Source organism: Rhinolophus hipposideros (assembly GCF_964194185.1).
Source record: "Rhinolophus hipposideros genome assembly, chromosome: 4".
NCBI classification, from domain to species: Eukaryota; Metazoa; Chordata; class Mammalia; order Chiroptera; family Rhinolophidae; genus Rhinolophus; species Rhinolophus hipposideros.
The window spans coordinates 82,022,840-82,040,980 of record NC_138050.1 but is presented as its reverse complement, the minus strand read 5'-3'; the positions used below and the strand labels follow the sequence as shown (position 1 = coordinate 82,040,980).

Below are 18,141 nucleotides of genomic sequence, written 5' to 3'. Positions count from 1 at the left end.
ACCCAACAAAGAGTGTCATTCCCATACCTGGGCTCTGTGATTTCCTAAGAAAGAGCAAAGCTATTCTGACATTGAGGTTATATTCCTCCTACGTTTTTAATACTTCCTCTTTGCTTTGGGTTTTTATTTGCTTTTCAAAACATGCACCAATTTAAATAGTCATATGGTTCTTATAAAGTTACTGTACCTTCCTCATTTCAGAAAGTGATCTTTTCCAAGTTAGTAATACTTGAGGTTGCAAATGAGTGAGAATCAACCACAGTCTCAGATGATTTTTACTCAAGAGAGAAAATCTGTTCTGCCAACATCAGGATGCTCTAGAAATGATTGCCAGTATCATAAAGAGAAGGGGGGGTGGGGCGTCTCAGAAACTTCTGCTTACCTCTTGTTCAGATTCCAAAAGCTCTGTTTTGACTCTAACTGCCGGCATCCCATTAAGCATTAACATTCTGTTCTCAAAGGTGTTGAAATTCTGAGAATAAAAAAGAGACAGAGGGAAGTTCAGCTTTAAAGCATTCCAAAGAGGACATCTGGTACAGTCTTCCTTCATTGTACTACACTTAGTACTGCTAACCTAATTTTTTAACAACGAAGTACAATTAATTGAGAATATCAGCATAACCAATTATCTCCTCATTCTGAACTTTCATTTGAAATAATGACGAAGAAGTTGAATTAATCAGTCTGAATCTCTGACCTCGGGGTTGGAGGTCAAACTGTAATAAACTGGAGTAAGGAAACCTTACATTAATTTATACGGGGCTGGAATAATTCATCATACTTTTGCAAGAGAGTAAGGAAATATAAAGCACGTTTCTCTCTTCCTTAGTTCTGGAGGTTGTACTGCATACAGAAATCCATAAAGGAGAAAAATAGATAAAAATGATTTATAGACTCACATATTATTGTCAAACTCTAAATATTTAAAAGTCAAGATAATTCTAGACACACTGAATTTTGGTATCATGGTAATTCTGATCAAATGAAAATTCTTACATATCAACCCCAAACATTTAAAAACAACTAACATAAATCTTGGATTAAGAGTGAATTATTAAGCTGAAGTCACACCAAAGAACAAATAACAATTTTTTTTTTTTTGTTCTAGAATATGTTTGACTCAATTAGACATCTCTTGAAAGGAAAATCTTATTTCTATTGTGGCTTAATATAATTTCAAACTACATTTATAAAAAGATTAAGCCAAGGTTATTTTCTACTAATTTTCACTGCTTTGGGGATTTTCTGAAGTCAATAATCTATGAAGGGAGTCGGAAAGCCACATATCAGTGTTTGCTTAAGTCTAAAATTAAGTTCATGCTTTAAAACATGTTTAGAATCCCAACCTTACCCTCATTTACTGACAAAACTGAGAAACTGAAATGACTAAATTTGACTGAGTTTTTAGAATGGTTCTTTTGCTCACTTATCGAGTAACCATACGACATTAAAGTGGGCTTATCCAAAGAAAGAGATCTGTTTTTAAATATTTTTCCCACCTGGCGACAAAGTTTAATATCATTTCTAAACTTTCAGGATTTCCGCCTTTCATACAGTAGTTGCTTTTCTACAAAATAAACAGTTAAATAAAAACAACTTCCACTTCAACAAATCACAAACTAAATGTTTTTATCACCAAATAATATTAACAGAGTACAGTATAAGGAAGCTCTAATTATTTCTATTTCTTAAATCCTCTTTTTGTTTAAGAAAAACACTTTAATAAATAAAATTTAGAGGGCCTCTTATCACAAATATTTGCTTGGAAAAATCAACAAGAAGAAAAAAAGCAAATTTACTCTAGAGTTAACTAATGAGCACTTAAAAATTCCATGCTACCCAGTCTATTAGGTAATAAAAAGAATAGAAATTAATGTCATGTTTTTTCTTAAAAACGTAAAATACTATTAAAATTTCAGAGTACGTCTATTTTTTTTTAATTTTTGCTTTTAACTTGTCCATATTTTTTAGGGATGTTGTATCCTAATAGATAGCTTAGAGCTGAAGGAACTGTGGCATTACTGACGAGCTCAGTTCATTTGTTCCAAGCTTAGAATCCTTTCCTGGAGGCTGGTAAGTTTGCACATCAGGCTTGAATCTCAAATCCTAATGTGTCACTTGCTTCTGCAGTTAGAAGCAGCCAGCTTGGCTTGCCACCATCTAGTCTCAGGAAAGCCTTCCTGTAGCAACCAGCCCTCAACCGCCCTGCCTTTCACAGCAGCCCAGAATCTCCCTTAACAAAGCATCCTGCAGGCTGTCTCGTTGGTACACAATGAAGAATGAGTTGATATTGCTTCCTACCCAGAGAAGGTCTTGTTCAGACGTAAAGGGAAGAAGATGCCTTGTGAAGGAGGGAAAAAGACAAAGAGCGATTCTGGAAAGGCAGGTTTAATGAACTGTTAGAATCTGATTAGAGGCTAATGTCCCTTTTAGTGCTTTGTACCAATTTACAACTGATACACTTTAACCATTTTCCTCACTGGCTCTGATAAACTTACTAATTTAAAAAAATGCAAGCTAACCACAGTCTTTGAGGCTAAAAATGGATACATCATGAAAACCTAACTGAATCCATGTTCCGTTGAGCACATTTAAATATCACTGCGTTTACATGGTGGTTTTCTTTTAACTGTTGTTCTTGAATAATTCTACATGTATTAAAAACAGGATGTACATATTAGTTTCTTGTCAACGTAAAAAAATAAACCATATTTTCAAAAATTGTATATGAAATTAAGTTTTCCCTGGAAATATTTCTTTTCCTGATCATCCAAAGCCACAACCATAATAAATACCATAAATAACAATGTTCACAGCTAAACAACCAATCCTTAACTATTAAATTCTTTCAACAAGTGCAGATTCAATCTGTATATAGGCCTGAAAGTCGTATCGTAAATATGTATAAAGCATATTAATCTCTGCATTCATCATTCTAACCCTGTTTAGCATAAACATAAGCACTGAGCATCACAACGTATTCCAGACCATCCAGGAAGGCATTTGGTTTTTATAGAGTGCATGGTAATTGTACAGCAGTGAGGATACAGTGCTTGCAACAAAATATTGATAGATTTATCTCTGCAAACTAAAATCAGATACATACAATTTCAGTTGACTCTAGACTTTAAATATGTAATAAACTCTAATAAGTTGAAATTGCTGTCAAACGTATCTTGCCACGATCTTAATCAAAACACATTTGCTATGGAATCAAAAGCTCAATTGATTTCCAAGAAGTAAATAAAATTACACAGTCATCAACTGTAGTGACATGGTACTCTTTGTATATTTATGTTGTAACAAACATTTTGATATTATGCAACCTTATATAATTTATATGTGTGCATATATTCATATACACACGTATACACCCATGTTATTTTTTTCATGAGCAAATGTTACCAATTTAAGCACATATTCATATCAGATTTATTAGTTGGCTAGTGACCAGTTACATGTGAATTGAATGAAAATGGTACTCTGGATATTCCTATTTGCCCAATAAGATTTGGCAGTACAACTGTCCAGAAGATAGTAACTCTCCTAGTCAAAAGCTGTAAAAATACAACCATCATTGATCTTACCAGATCAAAATATTTTGAATAGAATAGGCAGGAAGAAAGGGACTGATGCTCAATGACCATATCTCGTAAAAACAGAACAGGCAGGGATGACTTTCCAGGTCAACCACTACAATCTGCCCTCCTACTCCCTTAATGCAGGCCTTTTCCTCTCCCTCCTCCTGACTGGGAGTCAGTCATCCAGTTTGCACAATTGGGTAATAAAGAACCACCTAGTCAATATTCAATAGACCTAATTTTAAATAAGATTTTCCTTCATAAGCCAAAAATATCTACTGGTGTTTTGATGTCTTGAAGTACAGGACATGATCACTTAATTATATATCCACCTTAAATCTTCACGTTCAGTTACAAGGGATGAGAAATATCAATCGTCTCCATCCATAGCGGCGTCAGTAATATAAGGGACATATGAGTAGCAATTCAGGATTCATTGCACCAAGTTGATTAAGAACTTTCACAGAAGATTCTTAAAGGTTTTTTAAGGCCAGCATGCCAAACGGTTAAAAGTATTATCTTTTGAGTACATTCTCCTATTGAAAAAGCAAACGAATCAAGGAAATTAGGCTTTTGCTTGAAAAATGCTTCTTAGAGGGGTGGCCAGTTAGCTCAGTTGGTTAGAGCATGGTGCTGATAACACCAAGGTTGCTGGTTCGATCCCCACATGGGCCACTGTGAGATGCGCCCTCCTTAAAGAAAAAAATGCTTCTTAGAAAAAGTTAGCTCCTCTCCCCTTTTTTGAGTCACCTCTACCATAACAACAACAATAAAAACAACAATAGCACTTTGTTTCAAGTCTACCACAGATATACCAGTCCAACCAATAGGTCGTGGTTTTTTTTTTTTTTTGAGAAAACATAACTGTTTTACCCCAACCCCAAAACTTGTGCTGAAATGCAAGAGAATCAGTGAATTCCTCTTGCTCTTTATAGGTAAGGATAAAAAACCTAACAGATTGGAATGATACTCAGCTACTCGTTTCAATGATCTATCGCTATTCAACAAATCACATAGTAACATAAAACAGTGATTATTTTATTATTCTTAGTAACAAACATAACACCTATCATTTGCATATTTACTATGAACCAGATCCTGTGCTTACAGCAACCCAAGAGGTCAATGCTACATGATCTGAAGACGAAGCATGTGAGACATAAGGAGGTTAAACTGTCCAAGGTCACAAGATAAGAATCAACATCTTGGATTATAATACGGAGTCAAATAAGCCCCCTGGTTTCAAAGCTATTTCACACCTTTTTCTTTTCTTTAAATCAAGCTTTCAACAAATTTCTTTGGTTTGATATTATTATACATTCCTATCCTAGAAATATCTCATAATTAATTTAGCATGTCAGCCCATCCTGATGTCAACATCCAGAAAAATCTATGGTAATCTCATCTGCTACCTAGTGTTTTGAAAATATTCATATCCTTGGTGGCTCTTTCAATCTTTTCACAAGAGTTTCATACACTTCGATGATATAGGAACTTCATCTTCTACATTTTATACTCAATAAAGACATATTTAGACGTCACACATAATTTACAATCATGTAGATTAAGTGTGAAAGTATATTTTCCTAAGCTCATATATCCTCGAACTGATTAGTCATTTTGTAGAGGTATATGCATAATCAAAGTACCTAAAATGGTACAAAACAAACATCAGCTCAATTATACACTTTGCTATTTATTCTAACCCAGTCTTTCATCTTTCATTACTTTACAGGATGGGAAAGTGGATATCACATCAATGACCACATTTTATTGGCAGAACTAAGAGCCAAACTATTGGGACTCTTAAATTCCCTTCAGTGGTTTCAATGATTAATATATACCTAATTCTGAAATATTTGTCTTCAGTCTCAAAAACACAACCCTTCCATAAATATCTCAAACCGATACATGGAATTATCGCTCATAAAGACTAGTAAAACTATGTGTGCAATGCAGTAATTATATTTTCCTGATAGCAAAAATCATTTTATTTCCTGTGTTGGTAAAGTGCTAAATTATCACTACAATATATAGTTCATGTTAATATTTTAGAAATATGATCTGACCTTCTGAATAATGCCTTCCATCCTAGCATTAACACACACTGTAAAAAAATTATTTTTGCCATTCATATTCTGAAGAGCTGCACACACTTGGGGGTTGTGAGTTGGCCAAATCTTTCCATGAACATACAGTGAGGGTCTCTGCTACGCCACAACCATCTCAATCTATCTGCACCATATTCATGAACCATGAGGCACATTGGAGACGATGGGCGCAAGCCAGGGGCTGGAGAACAGAAACCTGGTCAAAAACCAGAAAAAAATATGGCAAGAGAAGTGCTAACCTACCACCAACCAAACCCTAAAGAGGAAAGGCAAAACTTCAGTTCAGCTGGGCAGTGTTAACTTTCCAGGGAGAGTTCTAACACGTAGGGGCAGGTATTGGAGTCTCAGGAAGGGCTCACAAGTGATCCTTGGTGTCGTGTAAAGATAAGAGAATAACTCAGCCATAAACAAAGAAGGAAATCTTGCTATTTGCAAAAACGTGGTTGGACCTAGAGGATATTATGCTAAGTGAAGTTAAGTCAGAAAGAGAAAGACAAATACCGTATGATCTCACTTATAAGTGGAATCTTAAAACACAAACAAACAAAAACAAACAAACAAAAACTGAGCTCACAGATAGAGAGAACAGATAAGTGGGTCCCAGAGGTGAGGGGGGAGCTGTATGTGTGTGTGGGTAGTGAGTGAAGGTGGTCAAAAAAACCAAACTTCCAGTTATAAAATAAGTCATGGGAGGTAATATACAGCCTGGTGACTATAGTTAATAACACTGTAACTTATATTTCAAGATTGCTAAGAGAATGGATATTAAAAGTTCTCATCCCAAGAAAAAAAAAAATCTGTAACTATGTATGATCAGTGATGGATGAGAGATGATAACTAGACCCGTTATGGTTATCATTTAACTACATACAAACATCTAATCGTTACATTATACACTTGAAACTAACATACAATAAGGCCAGGTCTTATATTAATTTTTGCTCCATAAGACACATTAGAGCTGACTGTCCGGCTAGGTCTTATTTTCGGGGAAACACGGCAATAATGTATGTCGATTATATCTCTTAAATGTATATATATGAGAGAAGTGAGTCAATTCTGAAAAGGAAGCCAGAAATAAGATGCCCTCCATGAAACAGGAGTAGCAGAAACTAATTCTGAGAGTCTAGCCCCCCAGAGAGGACAGAGCTGGAGGACACAAGGAGACAGAATCAGGAAGCTACCACACGCCGTAGGCCTCCTTCTGTGGGCACACACACCTCCATATGGCAACCAGGCACCACGTGCCTAGACAGAAGGGCCAAGGCAGTACACAGGCCCCACACACAGACAGTTACACTTGCAACACAACCACAATGGGATCACGGGGTCTCATAATTTAAAAAATATTAACAACTATAATAATAACTACGATTTACTGAGCACTTATGTACCAGGTATCATTTCATGTGCTTTACGTTCATTACATCATTCATTTGCTCAGTCACTGATTTATTAAAAACATACTTTACTGAGTACCAGGTATTGTCTAGGTATTTAGGATATATAAGTGAAAAAAAGAAAGTTGTACAGAGTTTCATTCTAGTCATTTAGTCCCCCCAAAACCTTTTTTAAAAAAACTATATCCATTTTAGACAAGAAAATTCAGGTTCACAGAGATTAAGTAATCTGCCCAAGGTTATGGAAACACTAGGTAATCTAACTCTGGGACTACTATCTATTTTCTGTAATGACCAGGGATAGAGATTTTCAACTGCTGGATACTCTGACTTTAGCTGCAAAGCTCTATGAACCCAGAACTGTTCAAGCCACGTGGGCTAGTGTGCTCCAAACTCCTGATATAACAAAATGCTGGGAGCCAGGGCTGAGTGGGAGCAGCAAGGCAAAGCAGGTCGATTACGGATACACTGAAGGGAGATAGTGTTATGGTCATTCTGAAATCCTTAGCCTCCCCTACAGCGGGTACCTATAACCATTTATGCAATGTGCCTTGAACCAGTTAGCCGACCTCCCCTTGCTACCATTCTGCTACAACTCAACTAGGCCCTCGCCTCCAGGCCTCTGTATATTCTGTTCCACCTTTGTATTCATCACTACCTGACAAATTCTCTATTTGCTTTTACATTAGAATGATAGTTCCAGGAGGGCCATGACTTTGTCTGTTTGTTCATACCGCTTTTCCCCGAAAATAAGACTGTGTCTTATATTAAGGTTTGCTCCAAAAGATGCATTACGGCTTATGTTCAGGGGACGTCATCCTGAAAAATCATGCTAGGGTTTATTTTCCGGTTAGGTCTTATTTTCGGGGAAACATGGTAGCAGTATCCTTATTCCCAGACTTATAATAGTGTCCAATGTGTAGTAGTATGTGCTCAGGAAATATTTGTTGGGTTGATAGACAGAAGAAATAGTGACAGATACACAATCAATTCATTCTCCTGGGTCAGATTGGTTGACTGATGGTATTGACAGACAGATGGAAAGAGCAAACATACAGTCTTAGGGCTATGAAATCCCCCATATTTGTGAAGAATAATAAAGGATTTGGTGCATAGTGTTCATTGAAGAAACTGCAGGTGACACCAGACAGGTAACTTGGGGTTAGGTAGCAAAGGGCCTTATATGTTATAGTAATTCATTTATTCATTCACAAAGATTTCTTTAATGCCTGCTATGTGCTAGCTGTTAGGGGTACAAGTGAACAAGAGAGAAAGGCTCCCTGCCATCAGACACCTTGAGATAAATGAGGAAGAAACGAGTTTGAGCTTTACCCAACAGGCAGCAATGGGGAGTCCTGAAGGCTTATGAAGCAAAAGCATAATGTGTTTAAGCTTTGTGTTTACTAGAAAGACAGCAGCAGAATTAATTTGGAAGATGGCTTATAAACATATGGGATTTGATGCAGAAGGGAGTGCAACCAGTTCATATGCTACCACAATATCCCAGGGGAGGGTGGTAAGGGCTTGACCTAAGGTGGTAGCAGTGGGAATAAAGAGGAGTAAAAATATTCAAGGAAGAATGAACAGGCTTTGGTGGTATACAAGGAGGAGGGAGTGTCAAGGATGGCATTGATTTTTCCAGATTGTACATGAAGGTTGAGGCAGGAAGCCCAGGAGAAAAAGCCAACCACGTCATATATTCCTCCATTATCCCTTAGCAGATCTACCACACTCTAAAATACAGGAATATTTGGGTATAATGTATAATTTCAGTATATACCGGGGATGTCAAAAAATATATACACATTTTAAGAGATGTTATCTATGCTCAAGCAGTAATTCTTCATAATCAGAATTGTCTGGACGCTGATGGTAACCACTTTGAGCACCTCTTGTAATTGCAGAAGTCAAACGTGACTTGCATTCATCTTTTGTTATTGGTATATATTGAGTATTACAATTAATACAGTTTTCTCCTTTCTTAAAATGTGTATACATTTTTTTGGCACCCTCTGTATTTGCTTATTCAGGATCTGTTACAGAGGAAGATTTCTCTTAAGCTGAGGATGTTCAAATCCTGTAATAGATATATTTAAGTCAAATTCAGAAAACACACAAGTTTGGTTGAAATAGAGAAAAAAAACATATAAACAAGTCATTTTAGTAGCTACATATTCAAGACAAGAATTAACTCTGCTTTGACTAATATGGTCTCTAGAGTTTATGTTTTGCAAACTTTCATGGTTATGAAAACTTAAAAAAGAATTGAATAGATATTTTCCAAAGTACAAGTTTAAGAGTCTTGTACATTAACATATTCATTGGCCATTTCCCTTTATGAAAATCATGTGAATAGTACTAAAAAAACAACAACGTCCAGAACACTGAATGGAATACATAATGAAATAACATCACTACTGGTCCTCTGTGCCTAGAGAGAAGAAAGATTACTATCATGTATTAAGTCATTTATTTTCTGTAGGAAACAAGGAAATGACTATTGACCTATATTTCCACCTTTCTTGGTCTATAATGATGTCAAGTGGCTTCTTATCAAATCCAACATGGATTATCTTATTAAAACATGGGCTGCTGAATGTTTGTCTCCTGCACAGCCTGAAGAAACAGTACTGAAGAGTTGGGAATGAGTAAAAGAATTTTGAGAAGAAATAAAAAATCCAAGTTAATTTTTTTTTAATTACAAATATCCTAATGAAAACAAAGCAGAGAAAGATTGATGTTAAGATTCTCCTCCATGACAAGAAAAAGGTGTACACTGCTAAATAGGTAAACTAGGTTTTGTCTTTTTCTCCAAGAATCTATATTCACTCTCCTCTCATTTTATACTTTGAACATTTGGTTAAGATTTTGTACCAAATAAAATATTATATTCCTTGTTAACCCTAGGCATGATATTGGCTTTTAATGCATGTTTCAAAACAGTAAAGGTAGGAAAAAATGAACTTTACAGTTTATTTCATCCAAGAAGTATTGTCAAAGCATACAAAAGCATTATGTAAGTGTTTTTAATGTTGTCAAAAGGTGTAACAAAAATAACTGCAATTAAAAAATTCTATCAACAATTGTCTAGCCACCCATGTCAGGCACATCTCAAAATGACCATGGGTTTCCTCTAACTCTCCCCCCAACACTCTGTATCCTGGGAACGCAGTGGAGAAAGACATTCCTAGCTGGCTGCCCACTCGCCAAATGCACAGGCTCAACCCAAAATGTAATCTGTCGGTTTACAAGTATATCCACCTCTAGCAGTGACTTTTCCAGATTTTCTCAAATGATGTCTTTGGTCATAACAATTAATTTCATGTATCATCCAACTCTATACTAATTTGATGTTTTTATTGGCAGTGCTATTACGTACGTACTTTTATTTTATCCCAATACCATCTCCAAGACTTCTGACTGCTTTATCTTTTACCTTTATTAAGGCATTCTATCTTCCATGTCTATGCCTTTTTTGTACACTTTCATAGTTGTATAGAAGTTTAAGTTAGAATATTGACCAGAACATGGGCCCAATAAATGGACTTCCTAGGTTAGATTCCACAACCCACTTGGTGTATAACCTTCTATGGTTTCAGTTTTCTTATGTGTAAAATGCAGAAAACTTTCTACTTCATAGAACTGTTTTAAGGATTCAATGAGATAATGCATATAAAGTGCTTTCATGTTCATAGTTAATATTAAATAATTTAAATTAGTAGTAGTAATGGTAATACTATGTCATCAACTGTTCCCAAACTTTTTTAAGACTGGCTGTCCTAATCTGATTTTTGTTTGACTTTGCAAAATCTACTTAGTTTTATGTGTTAAGATTCTCTATATGACCTATTATATAACTAGAATGGAAATGGCGGATGTTTGCTTAAAAAACGGCAAATGATGGAAGATTGATCTACAAAAATAATACATATTTCTCATAATGAATGGTGAAAATGAACTATTTTATCTGTTTGAAACTGTAAGGACGCACACTAATTACACAGGGACACAACTTGCGTCTCCACAGACATCGTAAGGAGGACATTTATTATTCTCTGACTACTAGACACAATCATGAAATGTCTGATAGCCCTTCCTAGCAAAGAAATGTTTTTGATTCAGTGATAAAATGACTTTACTTATTTAGGGTTCCCCTTCACATGAATGCCCAGAAATACACTGTTTTAATGAAAGCTATTTATTATTCAACTTATTTAACATATATGTTACTGAAGAAGATACCTACAGAGTGGCCTGTAATTTGAACTGCAGAAAACTTTAAAAATTATTTGATGAAAATAGAAGAACTACACAGGAAATAAAATAAATCCAAGAGGCTAAAAGTTAAAAAATTTGCTTGTATTTAGGCAAATATGAAGCCAGTAGTATTAACAGCACTATGCCTTTATCCATGCTGCTGTAATTCTGAACGTCCTTCTCTCATCTCTACATTTCCTCGTTTAGCAACCATTTTTATCCCATCTTAGAATTTCTAAAGGTGTGTGTGCAAATCAATTAAATCCAGGGCTATTTTTTCCCCTTTTATGGTTCCTTCTCAAATTCTAAAATGTCACAAAATGAAAGTCAGAAAAGAAACAAAGTTCATTTAGCAGAACTGGATTATACTATTTTATTAATGGATTATATAACCTCACAGCATTTACCCAGGCTCCGTTACTTCCTGCCAGCCTCCTAATAAATCTACACCATAAAAATAAAAACAGTATAATTTTGAACCTGTATTGCTTGTTGTACCCAGGAAGTTTCTATTACCTTTTTCTGCTACTTGATACTTTTTATGCTACTTGATACTGAATATGGCCAAAAGAAAAGTTGCTCATCGAGAGAGTAAATACGCCCTGTTTATAGGAAGTTCATTGCCATAACTGAGATATTCTTTTAGATCAGGGCTTTTCCACATCTGCAATATGGACATTTAGACCAGATAACTCTTTGTTATGGGGGCTGTCTTGTGCATTGTATGATACTCTGCAGCACCCCTGCCTTCTACCACTAGATCTCAGTAGCACTCCCTCATCCCCACATTTGTAACAATCAAAAATGCCTTCAGAAATTGTCAAATGTCAAGGGGGAGGGGGAAAAAGGGGAAAAGGAAGGTGCCCGTTTTAAAAGGACTGATACAATCCACTCATTAGGAAAGGATCTTAGTTTAATGTTGAATTATATTGCCCTATATTATAAACACTACCTCAATATCAAAAGAAAATAAGACCGGACATAAAGATTATTTGTAGTTTTCTTTAGAATACATCTGCTGGGAAACTAGCAACATATTACGAGATGAGTTTACTATTTTGTGTGAATTCCTTCTCCCCTTTCTGCATACCCAAATTCTCCCACAAATGCAAAGATTCCAGAAAGGAACTGTGAATTTGCTCATTAGGTCAAGCTATAGGGCCTGAAAAAAAAAATTGTGAGGATTTCAGTGTTAATATAACAACTCAGGGGAGATGTATCGACCCATTCTTAGACGTGGCCAGTGAGAATCTACCAAGTTAGCCTCAAGAATCCCCAAAGAATGAAACTGTAATTACCCAAATGGATATGGTGACTTAACTTTCAACAAGAAACAAGAAGACAGAGTTTTCATTCTTGGCTCTACATCAGACTTGTGGGATGACATTTTATACTTTGTTTTTCTTCATAGAAACCAGGACTGACTCCTCTATCAAGTATTTCACAATATGAACTGAAATACAAACCTATCTATATTGTATTAATTTTCTTAGGAAAGTTATCTTTTAAGTAACATAAAGTTCAACACATGCTTGTGGTAACAACACATCTTTGTGGAACTGCACGAGTCAGTTCCATCTGGTTGCAATGTGCAAAAGAACAAATTTAAATCACCACAGGTCATGTAAATTAAATCGCAGCAATGTCCTTGATAAAGAAGAGAAGAGTGCTTTCTCACCGAAAAGAAAAATAATAATAATAAATTAAAAGATGTGAAGTATAGTAGGTCTCTAGAACATCTGACTACAGATTCATAGGAATAAAGAAGGAAATCTTTTTAGAAGATGAGAGAACATGCTTTCTGGAAAGGCAAACCACAGATATTCTTCCATTAGCAGAAATATTCTCATGCATATTCTATACCTATATGATATCTGGGTAACCACCATCTGCATGCAGCTATCAAGCAGCTGAAAAGTGACTGATCCAAATTTAGATCTACTTTCGATGTAAAATATACAGTGGATTTTGAAGACTTAGTATGAAAAAGAGAATGTAGAACATCCCATTAAATTTTAATTGATTCATGTTGAAATAATATTTTGATTATACTTGGTTAAATAAAATGTTATTAAAGATAATGTTATTGTTTTCTTAATTTTTAATGTGTCTACTAGAAAATTTAACACTACACATAGAGATTTCATCCTGTGTCTATTGGACAAAGTTGTTCTACGGTATCATTTCAGCAGACTTCAACCTGTATTGGTAACATGATCTTTCCTCCAGCCTCGCCTCAATCTTTCAGGGAATTTGGGGGAAGTAAGAAGTTTTGAATATCATAAAATTGGAGGACTCCAATGGGCCTTTAGTGCCCAGGGGCCAGGGATGCTAGAAGTCCTCAGTGCAGGAGTCAGTCCCATAAAATGAACGACTGCCCTATCCACAATCTCAGTTGTGTCTCCACTGAAAAGCAGGCCGGTGATATCATCAGCCAGCCAGACTGCAACAACTAATTGCTGGGACCCAACTTTGTATTTTCAGCCCTGATCTTTCTCTTAAGACCCAGAAATACATTCCGACTGACTGGCTGACATCTCTAAGTAAACATTCCAGGGGCCTGGCACCATTTACAAATCCAACCCAAATTCAGTATCTCTGACCTCCACCCCCCCTGAAAAAAAAGAAACAAGAAAACCTTGCTCTGCTTCAGGAATTGTCCCTCAAGGAATGACATCATCATCAACCCTGCTTCTCGGGCCAGAAAGAAACCTTTCCTTTACTAACTCAAAGGTGTGTTACCGAAATCTTTAGCCAATCACAGCCAGTGTTTCTTCTCATTCCGATAAGTCTTTGTCCCGTAAATGATAGTCCTGTTACCATTCTTCTTCCACTCTGCTGCCAGGCATCTTGGGACAGAGGAACACTGTCCCCCTAACCAAGTCTAAGACTTAACTAACTTAACCTTAACCAGTCAGAAGGAAAACCTCCCTGATCTTTGATGCCAGATAAAATTTAAAGTCATAAGGAAACCTTAGAAAATGTGACTGCATTTTAAGCCAGAGAGTCTTAAAGGAAAAATCCTAAATTAAGTCTACTAGCATATAAGGATTAAAATGTTCTATAAAAAAGTTAAAGGACGGATGGATGGCTTAGTTGGTTAGAACAGCTCTGAACAACAGGGATGCCGGTTAGTTTCCCACAGGGGCCAGTGAGCTGCGCCCTCCACAACTAGATTGAAGGCAATGAGCTGCCACTGGGAAGCTGGATGGCTCAGTTGGTTAGAGCATGACCTCTCAACACCAAGGTTGCCAGTTCAATTCCTCCATGGAATGATGGGCTGCGCCCCCTGCAACTAAGATTGAAAACTGGGACTGGACTTGGAGCTGAGCTGCGCCCTCCACAACTAGATTGAAGGACAATGACTTGGAGCTGATGGGCCCTAGAGACACACACTGTTCCCCAATATTCCTCAATAAAACTTAAAAAAAAAAGTTAAAGTATTATATATATGGTCACATATTATATATGTGACCATATATACGTACATGGGTATGTACTATATATGTATATTATTATAATATCATGGGATATATTTATGTATTATATAATTAGCATGCATGGCCATTTAAACTGAATATAGAGAGATTTATTTTAGGAGCATTATTTTTCAACACAATATCAGATAAACACTAGCTTTAAAACTAAAGACATTGCCACTAGATTTCAAAAGAGCAAAGCATGGTACAGTTTATCTTGCTCCTTTGTACATGGTTTACTCCTAAAGACCAGGACTCTGTGGACCATCACGACTTTTTGAATGCATAAACCTGCGGGAACAACAGCCTCAAATACTGCAAAATGCAATTTTCTTCTTTCAACATTTACTTACAGCCAACTAAACTCTGAAAAGAGCTGGAGATAAACAAATGAAGGCGGAACGTCAAGGCCTACTAGTATCCTAATAAAAATAAAGAAGTTAACAGTAAATGCTAGTCTAGAAAAATGACTGAACAAGCATATGAGTGTACTTAAGTGTGTGTGTGTATAATACTGTACTGCTTACAGTATTCAAAAAAAAGGGGGGAATGAATCTAAATGCCAAACAATAGAGAAGTGGCTGAACGGATCATACAAACCACTGAATAATATTTATTCATTAAATATGTGATATGTAGCTCTCTGTCATTAAATGAATGATCATAATTAAGTGAAAAAAGAGGCAAGAATATGTTTCCATACCTTTAAAAACAATGCTAATAACGTAGGGAGAGAGGGAGAGAGACAGGAAGAGAGAAGACAGGAGCAGAGAGAGAGAGGACAAGTGGGGAAAAAGGGGAAAAGAGGAGAGAGAGGGAGGGAAGGAGGAGGGATGAGAGAAGAGAGACAGAAAAAGCTAAAAGGAGCTAAAAGGATGTGATATTTTTCATTTTTGCCTTGGCAAATTTTCTCACCTTTTTCACATAATTTCATATAATTTCATATATTATCCGTATAATTAAAAGAAATACTTGGGTGTTCAAAATTTCAGGTTAAAAAAAAAAAAAGAGCCAAACTAAGAGAACACCAGTGAGAGAAATCAAAGAAGTAAGTTTTTATCCATATTAACTTACATCAAGTGTAAAAGGGTCACACCAATTCCCTCGCCAGGAGAGGGCACACACACATACAGAGTTGCATGCATATTCACATCATAGTTACAATTTAATTATACTACTAATCTAAAAAATGTAGGTGAAATTAAAAGGAACTTATTGTCTAATTTACATTTGTAATTGATGCATAGAATCTTATATTGCTTCAAGTGCACTATCAACTGATGTTTGCAAATATCTTCATGAGGCAGATATCTATGATATACGGCTCTCTGATCTGCAAATGCTATCATCTTTTTTAAGTTCGAGGCCATTCCACAACAACAGAAAAATGGACACATTATACTATTACCATGTGTAAAGAACTTAGCACCCTGAAAAAGAAGACTATGGGCCAAATACTTTTCTTTCTTTTTTTGATACCAAGAGCAGCCAATGAGTGTATTTTAAAAGATTTTAGTCTTGTGGAAAATCAGTCTTTTCTGTTCTTATCTGGAAAAGTATAGGAGCAAAAAAGATTTATACTTGTCAGATCCTTAAACAAAATATACTATCTTATAATAACCACAGACCTTTGCAGCAGATCTCCCACTTCCCTGGGGCGTTAACTATTAAGGCCACATTATCTGATTACATAACAATACTGGAATTGTTACTCAAGAAAATTCCTAGAGAGTTTTAAGGAAAAGAAGTGGATTCTCAACAATGCATTTTTGGAAGAACTAAAAATATCCGCAGGGACTTTCAATTTCTGAATGTAAGAAGCTTAAAGTCGTCAATCCATCATAACAACAAGTAAAAAGCTGAATAAACAAAAATCACAACTTCTGTTAGATACATCAGACGAATGAGGTCATGGGCCAACTGCTGCTACAGAAACTGGAGAGAAAAGACAAGAAGATGCAGAGAACCACAACTTGCCAAAGCAAAAAAAAAAAAAAAAAAAAAAAAAAAAAAAAAAATCCCAAACAAAAACCTCTGTGGGAAGCAGCGCTGGAGTAGAAACCCCGAATTGTAATGGGGGAATTACTGGAGGCTCAGAGTAGACGAGCCTGAGAGTTAAAAAAAAAAAAAAAAACTCCACAGGACTGTGTACACACACGCACACACACACACACACACACACACACACACACACAGGTTCTATTTCTCTGTAGAATACTGACTGATAGAAACATGTATAAAAGACCTACAGCTACCATCATACTTATTGGTAAGAATCCAAAGTTTTCCACTAAGATCAGGAACAAGGAAAGAATGCCAATTTTCACCACTGCTTTCCAACATCATACTGCAAGTCCCAGCTAATGCACTAAGATAGCAAAAGGAAGTAAAAGGTATACAGATTGAAAAGGAATAAATGTAACTGTCTTCTTTTGCAAATGACATGGCAGTCTATGTAGAAAATCCAAAAGAATCGATTAAAAATCTCCTGGAATATATGAATAAGGTTGCAAAATACAAGGTTAATGTATAAAAGTCACTCACTTTCCCATATAGCAGCAATGAATAAGTGAATGTGAATTTTAAAACACATTACCATTTACATTAGCATCCCCCCAAAATTAAAAACTTAGATATAAATCTAACCAAATACATACAACGTCTACACGAAGAAAACTACAAACTTCTAATGAAAGAAATCAAAGATCTAAATAAATGGCTAGCTATTCCATGTTCATGGACAGGAAAATTCAATATTGTCAAAATGTCAATTTTTGCCACTTGACCTTTACATTCAATGCAACTCCAATCAAATTCCTAGCAAATTATTTTGTGGACATCAACAAACTGATTCTAAATTTGTATGGATAGGCAAAAGATCCAGAATAGCCAGTTCACTATTGAAGGAAAAAAACAAAGTCAGAGGACCAAAAACAACCCAACTTCAAGCCTTACCATAAAGCTACAGTAATCAAGAAAGTGTGGTGCTGACAAAAGAACAAATGGCCCAATGAAATGGAACAGAGAGAACAGAAATAGACTCACATAAATATAGTCAACCGATCCTTGACAAACGAGCAAAGGCAATATAATGGAGCAAAGACAACCTTTTCAACAAACAGTACTCGAGCAACTGGACATCCATAAGCAAATAAATGAATCTAGACAAGCCTTATACCCTTCACAAAAATTAACTCAAAGTAGATCGCAGATTTAAATGCAAAATATATAACTAAAAGTCAGGAGATAATTTAGGAGAAAACCTAGACAACCTTGGACATGGAGATAACTTGATAGATACAACACCAAAGGC

At 35.9% G+C, this 18,141-nt stretch overlaps 1 protein-coding gene across 6 annotated transcripts in view; it reads right to left on the bottom strand.

Moving 5' to 3' along the window:
* The window catches only part of KLF12 (KLF transcription factor 12), a 566,208-nt gene that overhangs the window by 231,967 nt on the left and 316,100 nt on the right, over positions 1-18,141 (bottom strand). For all 6 annotated transcript variants that reach the window (XM_081045624.1, XM_081045623.1, XM_081045621.1 and 3 more), the window contains one exon: positions 383-472. In XM_081045624.1, coding sequence (XP_080901750.1) covers positions 383-472 — 90 coding nt within the window. The remainder of the gene's footprint in view (positions 1-382; positions 473-18,141) is intronic.